Below are 16,034 nucleotides of genomic sequence, written 5' to 3'. Positions count from 1 at the left end.
TGAGTTGTTCTTGCTGGACATGTATCCATTCTACATCATCTAGTTTGGCTTCCTGAATGACTCTCAAAGATGGTATCTCTACCTCTGCGGGTATCACAACTTCTGTGCCATATTCTCATAGTGGTGCGGTAACCCAGTAAGGAGAAGGATAGCTCCGCGTGCCATTGCCTGTGATTGTCCACTATCTTTTGTAAGATCCTTTTAATGTTTTTGTTGGCTGCTTCAACTGCTCCATTCATTTGTGGCATGTAGGTTGTGGAATTACGATGGGCAATTCTGAACTTCTCATAAATCTCGCTCATGATATCGCTGTTGATATTGGTTGCGTTGTCATTTATGATTGTCTAGATCTCAAATCTACAGACTATGTTGTTATAGATTAATCGTGATGGCCTTGTATGTAGAAGATTTGACCCATTTGGTGATGTAGTAGGTTCTATAAGGCGAATCACGTCCATACCTCAAGCAGCGAATGACCAAGGAGAACCCATTACGTTCAACTCATTAGGTGGAACCCGGATGAAATCCCCATGAATCTGGCACATGTGACACTTCTGTATATAGCAGATACTATTACTTTCCATTGTCATCCAAAAGTATCCGACTCTTAAAATCTTCTTGGCTAAAGTAAAATCGTTCATGTAAGGTATGCACGTTCCTACATTTATATCTTCTAGTAATCTTGTTGCTTCAGCAGCATCTACATACCTTAACATACCCCAAGTCTGGGGTCCTCCTGTACAGGACTTCCTCGTTAAGAAAATAGTGATTTGTTATTCTTTTTAGCGCTCGCTTCTTACCATTGCTGGCATTCTCTGGGTATTTTCTTACTTCGAGGAAATTGTTGATGTCTTAGTACCAAGGCTTACCATCTGGCTCTTCATCTACATGGAAACAATATGCATGCTGATCTCGAATCTCTATGTTGATGGGGTGGAAAATTTCTTATTCGACCATATTTTGATATAATGCCTTAGGGGACATTTTACAAGGTAAAATCTATTTTTTTAGAGAGAGAAGAGAGCTATTTTAGAGAGAGAAGGAGAATATTTAGCATGCTAATCATCCATTCTTGCCCCAATCTTCAAGAATCAAGGAAGCCAATCACAAGATCTTCATCTAAGAGGTAAGGTTCTACTCCCTAGCCCTAAATTTCAGGATTTGGACTGAAGGTAGGTCATGAGAAGTATGATTCTTAGGTGTGGGAGTTGCTTTTTGTGCATGAATGTAACCATAAGAGTGGTAGGGATGTTATTTAACTAAAAGGAGTAAACTCTTGGTATTGAATTGGTTGTGGGGTGAAGAAAATCTTGTAGAAGAATATTGTAGTCAAATTTGCACACCAAGCGTTTGATGAAATGCTTAAATGAGGTGAACCCACAAATATCTTCCTAATTATGGTTCATTTTTGTTATGTTTCTAAATAGATTGAAGTTATTAAGATTTTTGGAACAATGTATTAATATAAGGAATACTCAAGCAAGGCATGTTGGCCAAACTACTCTCTTAGAATTGAATTCCATGATGTTTCCGTAAGTTGCAAGCATGGTTGGCTCAAGTTCCTAATTCCTATGCTCCGAGTTATTCCTTATAAACTTGACTATTCGAATGAGCCTTATGTTGAAAGATATATGTTCAAAGTAAGGGTTGTGTATTAAAATATTTTTTCTTTGAGTCGTGTTCCAAATGAAAGCTAGTATGCCAAAATTGTGTGAGAAAAATTCGATATGCTTAAGACTCTTAATTGATCATATGTGTACCTCAAGTTTTGATTGGAAATGCCGTGTTGTTGGTAATCTATAAAGATGCACGAAAGTGAAAGAAGTGAGTTGAAGATATAAAGTGTGGCCACTATGCCAAGAATGAAAGCTATACTTGTAGCCAGATGTGTCAATGAAATGAGATGATGTGAGAAAGATTATGAAATGAGCCTTGATTCAACTGTTCCAAAATTTCTTCAAAAGTAGATTTGCCTAAAAGCTTATGTCCTCAAGTTATGCCCCAATGTGGCTATTTTAACTAATGCTATGCTTTATGTGTATTTTCAATATGCTTTGCGTTCTTACATATTCGTGAGTAGAAATTTTGTATTGCCCTTTTTGGGGAAAAGTATTTCAACAATAAATGGTGTGTTACTTGTTTATGATTTTAACTTGTGCTTCGATTGCCAATCATTTTACTTCATTTCTTGGAAAGAAATCTATTGTGCTTAAATTCTTCATTTCAAATGAACTTAAAGTTGTGATTTCTGAAATATTATATATGTTGATATTTATGATGACGATCCATGAAAGGAAAGAAATAAAAGTGTGGAATATGAAATACAACCACCGTGCCATGAATGATGAATCATATGTATGGCCAAGAGAGCCAAATAATAATATTATAAGTAGCTGAAAGTACCAATGAAGCTATATACGGTATGAAAGGCTATGAGGTAAAATGCAATTTGTACTTCTGTTTCCTTTGTATGCAAATCAAAAATATTTTTGGGAGTATCGATAGTCATCGAGGAAGGGTAGGTTGAAATAACACAACTCCGAAACTATACGTGCCGATGTAGGAGTGGATTGTGATTATTTCCCTATTTGGGATGAGTTTGATGTGATAGAATTAACCCCTTATTTGGGATGAGATTGATGTGATAAAATTATTCCCCTTAATTGGGATGAGATGATTGATAAAAAAAGGACGATGTCGATCCACACAGCATTGTGGTGAGATGGCCTAGCCGATCGGGTTGTGATCGGACGCCATGCCGCAAACATGGTGGTGATTGTGCTGAAAACTGTAATTGAAATAGTGATAGTAATTATGATTGTGATTGATGTCTTTGGGGAAGACGGCCTAGCTGATCGTGTCGTGATCAAACTACGTTCAAAATACACGGTGGCATATCTCCCAACCAAAAATATATATATTATTTCCGTATTTTGGAAATTATTATGTTTTAACTTGGCATTTGGATATCGTTGATCATTGCTTGTTGTTTCCATAGTTGTCCCTCTCTTATATTGGCATTCTATTTCGAAAGAGGACATTTAGCTTTACATACTAGTACTATTCCACATGTACTAACGTCCCTTTTGTCGGGGGCGCTACATCTTCAATGGACGCAGGTGGTTCATCAGAGGGCAGATTTGGTCCTCATTAGTAGTCACTCTCTAATCAGCAGGTTTTGGTGAGCCCTACTCTATTCCGGGCTTGATGTCATTTGACGTTGTACTTTGTATTTTGAGGTATAGTTGGGGCCTTATTACCGGCATTTCTATATTACTCTTCTGTTGTACTTACGAGTCCCCGTAGACAGGTTGTGGGTGGTTTTTGATGATGGAAATTGAACTAGAAGTGTTGGTATTTGGCAAACATGTTTTTCATTATATCTATAAACTTGTAATATTTTGGAAATCGTAAATAAATTTCTTTTGAGAAACGGAAAAAGAATGGGGAACATTACACTCTCCTCATGTATATCTCTTGATTTCGATTTTATATTGTTCATGGGTAAGATTGGATAGAAGACATCAAGTAGGCTTGCTCGATCGGGATATCTCGGTTGAGCGCCGGTTGTACTCCCCGAGGTTGGGGCGTGACAGCTGGGGTACATTGGATGGATCTACTCTTGATTAGAAGCTCGATCTCATTCTTCAGTCTATAGCAATCCTTAGTATCATGCCCAGGAACACCTGAATGGTGAGCACAACGCTTGGTTGCGTCAAAATATTTGGAGGGTTGGCCGGGAATTCTCCCTTCCACTTGGTATATTAGTTCGGCTCTCCTCAACTATTCAATCAACTAGGCTACAGGTTCAGCAATTGGAGTGAAGTTTCTAGGATTTCTTTTTTCAAAATTTGGGCGTGGCCTGGATGCATAAGCGTGTCTATTTTGGCGGGTGGTGGTTTGGATTGGGGCATATGGTCATGGTGGGTTTAGATGTATATTGGCTCGGGGCGGATTGTAGTAAGGTTGAGCCTTTTAGTATGGTTGGGTATTATATACTAGGATATAGGTGGGTTGATGTGAGGGCTGGGTGTTTGTGGGGTAAGATTTGGTTCGACGAGGAGGACTTGACTGATAGTAGGGGACAATAGTTGTTACTTACTTTTTATTATTCTTCCCACTACCGATGGAACCGGATTGTATAGCCTTTCTAGTAGCTTGTAGCGTGACCATTGACTATATTTTCCATGATTTGATACCTTCTTCCTGGAAGTCTCTCATCTTAACTAGATCGAAAAACGTTTTATCCATCATACCCATCATCTTTTAAAAATAAATCCCCTCTTGGGCCCGGATATAATACTTGGTTAGCTAATTATCATCCAATGGAGGTTGGGTCCTAGCAGCTTCCGATCTCCAGCAGCGAGCGTACTCTTGAAATGATTTTGAGGGTTTCTTTTGCAAATTCACCAAAGCAAACCTGTCTGGAGTGATTTCTTAATATGAAATCTGAAGCAATTCATAAAATCCTCTACCATGTCCTGCCACTCTCTCCAGTTCCTGGGGTCTTATTGGGTATACCAAGTAAGTGTTTCTCCCGTCGGACTCCTTGTAAACAACTTCATTCTCAGCTTTTCATTTCTTCCCACTCTGACCAACTTGTCGTATTAAGACCTCAAACGAGCGTGGTGATCACCCGTTCTTTCAATAAATTTAAACTTTGGAGGCTTATACCTTTCGGGCATGTCAACATCGGGATGTACACACAAGTCCTCATAATCCAGGCTCTCGCTCCCTCGAGCAACCTAGAGGTTCTTCATCTGTTTTCGTAACACTCGCAGTTGTTCTGACATTGAATCCTCTTCCTTGTATATTGCTTCTTTCTCCATCTCAGCATATTGGTTAATCTCATAAGGAACTCTTACCGTGACGGGCACGGTAAAGGTAGGCTTAGAGGTGCATATACAGGTGGAACATATCGCTCATGTGTGGCGGTGTGTGCCGCGGATATGTGCTGAATCTAGTTGTTTCCAAAAGTGACATTGTAATTCAGTGGTAGGCTTTTGTGAACTAAATTGGTGGTGGCTGGTGGGTTTTGTGGTGTTTGGACATAATTCGGTACATAGGGTGTGTGTATAGGGGGTTTGGCAAATTTGCGGAGGTTACTGGTGGTATAACTTGGATTGGGGAATTTGTAGTGACAACGGTTAGGGTACTGGTTATTTATCGGGCTGCTGAAGATAAATGATCAGGGATTGAATCTAAGAAAGGGAAGCATGGTGGCTACGGAAGCGTCATCACGACCAAGTGTGCAAGCTCCCGAATCTGCTGTACTTCGTCTCTCAGTGACTCCATCTCCTTCGCCATTCTAGCGAAGTGTTCATCATTTCGGGTATCATCCTTTTCTCCCGATTACCTTGGTTTGTCGATTATTACTAGAGCATTTATAGCTGGGTCGTCGATTACAAACATCTTTCCCTTAGATCTCAGGTTGTACAGTGGCTCAACATATTTTATGTATCAACATAAACCAACCTCTATTTTTGGGGATAAAATAAAATAATAAAGCGAGAAAATAAGGAAAAGTAGAGGTTAGTTTCAGAGATTGTAAAAATACGAGCACATAGAGCAATTAATTCATGCATTCAGATAAGCGCATTTCCTAAGATACGAAGGACCTCTCTTTGCCAGAGGTAGGCGTATGTCGTGAATGTTTGACGAACAATCAGATTTTGACACATTTTGATCCGGAACAAACTTTAGTTTTCATTGATAGGCTTTGGATTACAATAGGATGGGAGTGATGGTTACAAGATTGTTTACAAAGTTCACAAAATATTACACGGGCTCATAGGTTTGCCCTAAGGGAAATGAAAAGGGGGTACAATATAAAGGGAAATGAACCAGCCACTTAATAATCGTCCCCAGAGTCACCTCCCAACCTTTCTTCTTCAGGCTCCTCTTCAACTTTCTCTTCCTCCTCGTCATTGTTATACTCTGGTTCCTCCGCGGCATCCTATTCCATCTTTGTTTTTGACTCAATCTATATGTACTCAATCACCTGGTACTCAATCGACCGACCCTGGAACCACTTGTTGATGCATGGCGGTGGTGACAAGATAGTGGGGAAAAATATCGTGATATATCTGCAGAGCTGCTGTTGCATCTTCTAGCCCGGTCAATCCTTTCTCTGCTAGGTCTGGCCAATTCATCCTCCTTGTTGATCAATACGAAGTACTCAGGCGTACACCAGGGATTTTGCCCCATTGGCATCATGATCATGTCGTTCCATTCATCTTGGAGCCTTCTCACCCTCAGGATCGAAATTTGTCTGTTGTAATCATCTTTATGCAAAGCTGTCCTTGACCAGAGGGGCATGTCTTGAATCAAACCAAATTGCCTTAGAACCCTCAGAGGTGCATATGGCTGAGTTCGTTCACGTCCTCGATGAAGTGCTTTCCCGGGCTTCTGAAGATTTCCCTGCCACTTAACCATAAAAGTTTCCAATTCAAAAATTCTCCACTCAGATGGGTTAACATGTCTCTCCACTCCTCTTTCCCCTTCGGTGTAACCCAATATCTCATTGTTTTGTTATGGCTTTTGATCATGTTACTGATGTCAACAAAATAGTTGATGGTTGCCTCCCTCTGTAAGAAATATTTTGTGGCCCATATCTAGAGCAGTAAGTTGCAGCATTTAAAAATTCATATTCTCTGGAACAAGCTGATAGTGCCTGGAACATCTTTGCCTATATCATGGGAACAAGGGTGACTTGCAGATTCCCTCGAAAGGTTTCCAAGAGCAGGGGCAGCGGGTTGATGTTGATTCATCCCTTTCTTTGCGGGAAAACTAATAATCCCAACAATGCTAGAAAAAAGGTTAGGGGGCGGACACTCTCCCATGTTGCTTGATTGCATTGAAATTCTTCAAGATGCCACTCGTAACTTTCCTGCTATCAGAATCTATCGAATAGCTGGTCCAAACTCACCCACCCATCCTCAATGTTTCTCAAACTTTTGTTGTTTGTCAGACCCAATGCATGAAGGAACGTGTGGTCAGGCATGACAACTGGCAGTATTGGTTTCTGCTCGGCAAACACTAGCTCCGTAAAGCTAGTGCTTTCCTCATGTGTTAGTTCCAATTCACAATTGACAAACTTAAAGACCACCTTAGCAGGGTCCCAAAACTCTATTAGTAGCCTAGTAAGGATTTTGTCGGCTCAGATGTTCATTAAGGCGGTCAGTGATCCTAGGTGTGTTCCGATCTCATTCCCATGCTCCCGGCGAATATTTCTCCACCACTGCTTCATCATGTGTGGTGCACCCATAGCCATTTTAATCTTGGGGATGTTGCGGTTGATTTCAATCAAAATGGGTGAAAAGATTGGTAAGTTTTTGCTCCAGATCTTTAGCGTCTTATCTGGATTGGTTCGTCGTTCCACAAGAGGCATGTCGTTGGGTGCATGAAGTGATATTAAGGTGGCTTTCCTAATCGTGAGTCAATACCAAGGACCGACTCACCTAAGGTTTATGAGGCATGAACTATGTTTGCTAGAGTAGAGTGTTTCCTAATTTTAGAGTTGGACTGAATAAATGCGAGATGTTGTGTTAGCTGACTTGCCAAAGCCGTTCTCCAAAACTAGAGAATTTTGAAAGAAGGTTCGAAGGGTATAAAAGATAACCCTCGCATGTCATTTGTGTGTAATTGTGTAAAGACAAGACTCGATAGGAAAAATATGATGACAGTGTATGAAGCAGTAACCGATAATTGTGTTAGCAAATATTAAAAGCAAGCAAATAAGTATATGTTTGACAGGTTATAGAAATGTTAACAGGTAAAATGTAAACATGTAAGACAAGTAAACACATATTTTGAAAAATTAAGCACAATTAAAGTAGAATATAAACAAACACCCCCAATTTTAGGTCTATCCTAAGTCTGCTAAGGTCAGTACCTAAGTGTAAAATCCCCAGCAGAGTCGCCATGTTGTTGCATCCTATTTTGCACAGGTCAAAACAAGATTTAACTAGTAATTCTTGTGATGTTGATAAAATAGAGTCGCCACCTAATATTTAAGGTATATTTGGATGCATATATGTTTGTAAGATTGTTATCCTAATGGCCTACTAACCGATGAGATTTGGGTAAGGGTTCAAGTTATTCTAAGGGGAAGGTGTTAGGCATCCCTTAAAATATACCTGAGGTAGCTCTTTAAACTTAGGCCAGGTTCGGGGAAGTAAAGGTTCTATACTCTACTTGGTCATGTGATTAAAGTCTGTAAGATATTCTAAGTCTATTTTTTTTTTATAAAAAATCTACTGTTTGGAAAAGAGGGTTGTGCATGTACTTTGAAAAGAGTTACAGGTTTCTAAGATTTAATAATCTATGAAAATCCTTTGGAAATATTTATGCTTACAAAGTTGAGAATACAAATCTTGTGAAGGACTTCTATCTTTTGAAACAAGGTTTGAATGTTTTATTATTTTGGAAAATGTGGTTACTCATGTATAACTTGGAGAAATAAAAGACCATTAGAAAATATACCATAAATTTGGATATGTATACCTTTTTTGAAAATCAATTTCAATCTAAACTTGTGTTTTGAAACTAATTGAGGTTCGTTTAGTTTGCCATCACCGGCTATGTTTTATTTTGTTTCTTGAAAATCAGCCTCATAATTATCTACGCGATTCTGATATTTCCAATGAGAAATCATTTCAATTTTTGAATCTGTTCGAATCCAAAACTTACTGTAAATGGTTAGTGATAACGAGACAAAATCTTTCATTTGTTAAGAAAATAAATGATCAAAGCATTACAAGTGTTAAAGCGAACAAAATTTAAGATTTATTTTAATTCTTTTATCTATGGGTTTTTGATTTGCCTATGTTTCCTACACGATCAAGATATTTGAAGTTATCCAATAATAGCGTTAGTCATTCAAGAATATATACATATATGACATATCAGACAGTAAAGAAATAAATTCGAGATAAGTAGGGTTAAATAACTAGAATCTTGATGATATGGGCTCAACACTTGAACATGCCTAATGTTATATGCATGAATAGCAGACGCGACAGGGATACAATGACTCAGATCTGATAGTGAACTTGAGCTCCAAATAGGCTCAACATGACCAAGTTGAATTCATGCATACAAAGGAAAAGAGAATAATTGATATGCATAAACTGTATATAACTTAGCAAGACAAAATTATAAATAATAATAAAGAATGCTGAGGCATAATGGAGCAGATTCTATTTTTGCTAATCATATGAAGATTAATAGGAGTTAGTGGTTAAGGGCTTGGTATATATCCTTACTTATGGATATGAGATCCTTTTGAATCCTTGTCACTTCAGAGTTCACGAGGGTCTCATGGACCCCGAGCAGTGCTTGTATCAAGGAGAGGGATCACAACCAAAGCAAGTTTCACATCCAAATATTATTAATTACCTGGTTTTAGTCTTCCTCAAAGGTTTAATCAGAAATAAAGGATCAACACAAATGGATTAATACTACTAACAGACAAACAACAGGTGCAGGAGACATGGGGAACATTTTGAAAGTTCAACACACACACAAAGATTGGTGACAGTGAACAGACAAGGCACTGCAGTTCATCATGGCATAATGGAAATTAAGGACATAGTATTGGTTGAGAGGATTAAGACATTAAAGACACAAGAAAGCATGATATATAGTTAATCAGGGAAATCAAGTCCAAACAATAAACACGTCCATTCTTAGGGGGTGTCACATTTAAAGTTTTAATATGTTAATACTTAACAGAGAAAAGCTTAAGTACCAGTTCTACTGTAAGTTTAATATTTTTGGAATCCTTCTAAGTAAGCTCAGATTATTAGGACTGTTCTAAGATATTTTCTTAAATCCTTAACATAGTCAACAGTAGGCATCAAGTTCTTTAAATACGAAAAGATCATTCTTAGTTTCACTCAGTGCTAATGGATTAATTGTGCAAACCACATAGGTCATCAAGATTTCAAACTACCTATACTTAAACAAATTTCAGATTGAATCCCTTTGGGGGATGGCATTATCATGTATGAGGCAATGGCTGATAATATTTATCCTAATGAGGCAAGCCGGTCATAATGGTCTGACACTTGAACATATATGTAAGTTTATCAGTTTAACATATCAATAGGGCTTAATACATTATTTATATGTAAGTTAGCAAAAAACTCTCAAAGGGACAAAAACTCTCAAAGTTAGCCAAACATATAAGAATTAGAACATAGTCAAGTTTTAGTAGAATATAATAGTTAGAATCATACAGAATAAACATCACTAGAAAATAGGTACAAAAACTCTCAAAGGGGAAATAACTTCCAAATTCAAACCAAATACATTACCACAGTAGAGTCAAAACTAAGGCAAGTAAAAAAGTCAACACATGGGATGAACATACAGTCTTCCAAACCAAGATTGTGGGATGGTATATGAACATAGCATGGATTAACATGGAAGATGCAATCTCGAATACAAAAATCCTTAATGTAGTAGCAGAAATCTCATAGAAAACTCAAGTAGTCGTGAGAGTGCAAGTATCAGGTTTATCACAGGAATCAATAAAGGACAATTTTCCTAACATACTTAGCAAAGTTCATTATGTGGTTTGTTCTATAATAACAGTCTTTCATGAATCATTAAGTGTACAGAACAAACATGATTTCAATAACAAAGCTATCAACTAAGATCGTCAAAAGCAGACAGATCAAATGCAAGACAATGAGTTGTAATGAGGATCATTTTTATATCTTGAACTAAAACAATGTGGCACCACATCACACACATAAGCACAAATCTTAACAGGGTATCAGGAGAAACTTATGGGTGTAACTAGATTGATTTAGATAATATGATAGCATAATTATCATTTAAGTAACAGAGATAGAACACACATAGTATCAACTTAAGACCTAGCTTATAAACGGTTCAATGGGATTTGTTCATAAGAGTCAACATCACAAAAAATATTTTATCTAGTCAAGCTATGGGAGATGAAATTTATTAACAGCTTAGATTGGCTAGTAGTACCAACCAACATAATTTATCAGGAAATTATCAACTAAATTAGTGAAAATGGCATATAGAGGCAAAACGTAAGAAATACTATCACATGTCATTGATATATGTTATAAACGAAAGGTAACCAATTGGAAAAACTTTGTAAACACAAAATTGCACAGTTATTCAGAGATAGAAAGAGGGTCAGTGTATACTGACCTTCTGCAGAGCAGCAAACTAATCAAGAGTCGTTTGTTAGCCATTTAGGAATCCAAACTAAAACGAATTACGCATAGAGACCTAACTCGAGAAGAAGTGAAAAATGGAGAAGAGAAATTAGGGAGAAGCTACTAGAAATTAGCACTTAGTAGAAACACTTTACTTTTTTCTTTCAATGTATTTGCTAGTGACATTAAGTGTAGTGGCATATGTTAGGTAGAGACATTGAAAATAGGGCATTCAATCCACTTAGTATTTGAATTGAGTTCGAGCAGATAGTGGAGAGTGACGATAGTGTAGATGACGATAGTAAGCAGGTGAAATCAGAACGAGAAAGAGCAAAAAATAGTGAAGATCTTTACCTGGGCACGAGGAGATGGCTGTTAAATCCTTCGATCCGACAGTCAAACTCTAATATCCTGAGATTACTGCATTTGACCTCTGAACAATGAATAATGATGATGAAGCAGAAGATAATAGCCATGCATGTCATAGATTTGAAATGCCTAAGAAAGATTGATGCATTTAAGTTTACACGATTTTAGGTCTAGGGTTTGAATTGGGGAGTTTGAAATTGGGAGATAAAAATGGAAATATCAGCATAATTTGCGAAGGTAAGGGATAGATTGAACTTTTTGGGGTTTGAATTAATGACCTTTCATAGACTTATGCAAGGTCTGGTGATTGATGGTTTGAGGAGTGAGAGATAGAATAGAGGAAAGGAAAAGAGAGGCGACTGGGTAGTGGAGAAAGTGATTTAGGGTTAGGGGTGGTCTCTAAGGTTTAAAACGCGACATGGAATATGGGCCGTTGGATCATTTGATCAACGACCCTGATATTTCAAGGAGATGAGAATTATTAAATTGGTTTTTGAGGGAAAATTGGCGGGCGTTAGATCTCTGTAATCCAACGACAGAGATGGGGTCTCGACAAAATTAAAGAAAGGAGGAAAATGGAGATTAAACATGGACCGTTGATGAATTGGATCGATGGTCCAGATCTATTTGTGTTTTCTCAGCGAGTGAGGGAGACGAATGACGTGGCGCACTTGGATTGGCTTAGAGAGGAAGGTATTGATTACCAACTTGGATAGAGTGGGTTGGTTCAGGACTGGGTTAGAAGTTTGGGCTTGTGTATTTTGGACCAAAATTAGCTGTAATAAAATTTAATTCATAGCCACATTGAGTTTAGACAATCAATTGCAATTGTAATCTTTTGAATTTTAACCCCATTAAAGATTAACTTAATTAATCATAATTAAATATAATCATCAAATACATTAATAATTACTGTAATTAATTAGTTATTGAAATTAATATTTCATTTATTGAATTGTAACACTAATTTTGGCTTATTAAAGTAAATAAGACGATATAATTACAAATTAAGGAGTAGTTCATTAAATTAATTATAAACTTATTTATTAAAATATAGAGGCAGTTTAATAGTTCAAAATTGTAAGAGTGATATAATTTATAACTTCCAATATTAAAGTGCTATTACTTCAATAATATGAATTATTATTACCTATTATATTTTAGAAAAATAAGTATTATTGATTAATATTTATTGCTTATTAATAAGCATAACTAATTTAATTTTAAAAGGGAGTGTCAAATTTCATCATAAACATCACTCAAGAACAAAGCTGTTACAAACCAAGGACCATATGCCAACACTGAAGACGTCTTGAGTCCTTAAGTTTGTTGAGTCTTTATCTTTTGTTCTTTACTTGTAAACCTACGCATCTTTCGAGAAGTATTTTGTAGGACATCATTTAACCATTGTTGTTTTGGTTGTGTTGACTAGAGTTAGTCAATGGGTGTTGCTTTGTAATAGAGTTATTACAAAGAGCTTACAATAGATTTATTGTAAGAGGTGAGGGATTAAGAGTTTAATTCCTAGATTGCAATAGGTTGTAATATGAAGTTTTCTCAGTTTAGTGGAGTTGAAATCCTACTGGGGTAGGTCATGATTTTTAATCTCTTGAGAAGGGAGTTTTCCATGTAAATATTGCGCGTTATTTACTTTCTGCTTATTTACTGTGGGAACGGATAGAGAACCTGATTCTCTATACTGTTTGGTGGACTCCTAGTTTCTATCAATTAGTATCAGAGTATGTTCTTTCTAAAAGGTTAACACCTAGAAAGGATATTCATTATGGCTGCTCCACCAAACCTCGAGGAAGGAATTTCAACCACAAGACCCCCAAGATTCAACAAGTACTATGGATGGTAAAAAACGAGAATGCATGACTTCATTATGGCTGAGGACTCAGAGCTGTGGGACGTGATTTGTGATGGTCTTTTTGTTCCCACGAAAGTTGCTGGAGAGGGAACAAGAATTGTCCAAAAGTTGAGAAAAAAATACAACGATGCTGATAGAAAGACTGTTGAAAAGAACTTCAAGGCAAAAAGATTCTTGTTTGTGGTATTGGACCAGATGAATACAATCGCGTTTTAGCATGTGATTCTTCCAAGGTGTTCTGGGAAGCTCTTAAAACTACCCATGAGGGAACTACTCAGGTTAAGCAGTCCAAAATAGATATGCTTACCACTAAGTATGCGCTTTTCAAAATAAAGGAGGATGAGTCCATTCAAGATATGCACACACATTTCACCTCCATTATCAATGAGCTTTATTCTCTTGGAGAAATCATCCCAAGAAATAAGTTGGTTCGGAAGATACTCAAAGTTCTACAAGGTTCTTGGGAAAGTAAAGTGAACGCCATCACTAGAGACAAGGACCTACAGAAACTGACCATTGATGAGCTAATATGAAATCTCAAAACCTATAAGATGAAGAGAAAAAGGGATCTTGAAATAAAAGAGCCCAAGAAGGAGAAAAACTTGGTCCTCAAGCCTGCCAACAGTGACTCAAGCAGTGATGAGCTTGACACGACTTATCTCACTCAAAGATTCCAAAAGATGGTTGGAAGAAATGGTGGAATTCCCAAGAGAGGAAGTTCAAACAGGAACTCCAAATGAAATGTTTGCTTCCAAAAGTGTAGAAATCCTGGACACTTCATTAAAGACCGTCCACTCCATAAGCAGGATCACTACAAATAACAACACTAACAAAACGGTCAAGAGGAACTCGGTCCCTCACATTAGGTTCAAAAGAAGAGATGTTGCTGACAACGTGGTGAAGCAAGCACTGGCTGCTTGGGTAGATTCTTCTAGGGAATCTTAAGGTGAAGATGACCAAGGAGATACATCCATGATGGCTATTGAAAATGAATCCTCAGAGTTTGATTTTATCTTTGCTCTCAAGGCAAAATCTGATGATGATGAGGACAAGTAGGAAGATGATGTAAATACTCTTAATGTTAAAAGAAACTTAAAAACATACTCTCAAAAGAAACTGATATCATTAGCAAATATGTTGATTGATGCCTATCATAGCCTAATTAGTGAGAAAAATGCATTAATTGAAGAAATTGGTGATGTAGAACAAGAGAGGGTTGATATGGTGGTCACAATTGTAGATTTAATGGAACAAGTGGAAGAAGTAATTATAGAAAATACCTTGTTGAAAAATCAAATGAAAAAGTAGATGAACACCCCTAAGGGAAAATAAGTGGCTAGTGAGTGTAACGACCCGATCGGTCATTTTGAGTGTCTTTGCCCCGTTCCCCTATTTTACTACTCATTCACTGCTTAATTGTTGTTATGTGAATTACTAGGGTAGTTGGTTTGGGTCCAGAGAGGTTTCAGAATGAGATGAGACGCTTAGTCTCAAAGTTGGAAGCTTAAGGTAAAAAATTTGACCGAATGTTAACTTATGTGTAAACGACTCCGGAATGAAGTTTCGATGGTTTTATTAGCTCCATTGGGTGATTTTGGACTTAGGAGCATGTCTGGATTGTGATTTGGAGGTCCGTAGTTGAATTAGGCTTGAAATGGCGAAAGTTGAGAATTTAGAAGTTTGACCGAGAGTGTACTTTGTGGTTATCAGGTTTGGATTGGGGTTCCGGGAGTTGGAGTAGGTCCATGGTTTCATTTGTGACTTGTGTGCAAAATTTGAGGTCGATCGGACTTGATTTGATTGGTTTCGACGTCGAATGTAGAAGTTGGAAGTTCATAAGTTAATTATGCTTGAATCGATGCGCGATCCGTGGTTTTAGCATTGTTTGATGTGATTTGAAGGTTCGACTAAGTTCGTATCGTATTTTAGGACTTATTGGTATATTTGGTTGAGGTTCCGGGGGAATGAGCTGGAGTTCGGGTGGTTAACAGATCAAGGTTTGGAGTTAAAGGGTTGCTGAAGCTGGGAGTCTTCTGGTGCAATCTAACCTGCGGAGCTTTGATTGCAGGTGCGAGATGGGAAACACATATGTGGCCAAGAGAAGGGAGTGCAGTGGTCGCAGGTGTGAAGGTATGACCGCACCTGTGTGGTCGTAGATGCGTTGAGGTTGAGCGCAGAAGCGAGGGGGAAGCGCAAGAGCAAAAGTATGTCGCACCTGCGTGTGCGCAGAAATAGAGAATGTCTCCGCAGGTACGAAGGTTTGTCCCCATTGAATTACCGCATAACGGGGAGATTTGTTTCTTTCGCAAAGCTGCAGGTGCGCGTAAGTTGTTGTAGGTGAGAGAAAGCCTGGGCAGAATATAAACATTGGGTTACGAGGGTTTTATCATTTCTTGACTTTGCAAACTCGGATTAGGGCGATGTTTGAGAGGGATTTCGAAGGGATTCTTAAGGTAAGTCACTTGTGGTTATTTTTATTTAATAAATATGTTTCTCCATTGAATTTCCCACCTAGATTGTGTGGTTTTGAGGTGTAATTTTTGGAGTTTGAGGCAAGGGATTTGGAGAGTATAAATTGGGATTCGAGTGATGAT

General features: G+C 37.8%; 1 protein-coding gene across 1 annotated transcript; it reads left to right on the top strand.

The window, feature by feature from the left end:
- Positions 1-13,440: 13,440 nt before the first annotated feature.
- On the top strand, positions 13,441-13,973 carry LOC107805757 (uncharacterized). Its single transcript, XM_075228851.1, has 2 exons — positions 13,441-13,623; positions 13,719-13,973. The coding sequence occupies exons 1-2, from the start codon at positions 13,441-13,443 to the stop codon at positions 13,971-13,973; spliced, it is 438 nt and encodes a 145-aa protein (XP_075084952.1).
- Positions 13,974-16,034: the final 2,061 nt, after the last annotated feature.

This window comes from Nicotiana tabacum, chromosome 13, assembly GCF_000715075.1.
Source record: "Nicotiana tabacum cultivar K326 chromosome 13, ASM71507v2, whole genome shotgun sequence".
Classification (NCBI taxonomy): domain Eukaryota; kingdom Viridiplantae; phylum Streptophyta; class Magnoliopsida; order Solanales; family Solanaceae; genus Nicotiana; species Nicotiana tabacum.
The sequence above is the reverse complement of the archived record's forward strand: the minus strand, read 5'-3'. Positions and strand labels throughout refer to the sequence as shown.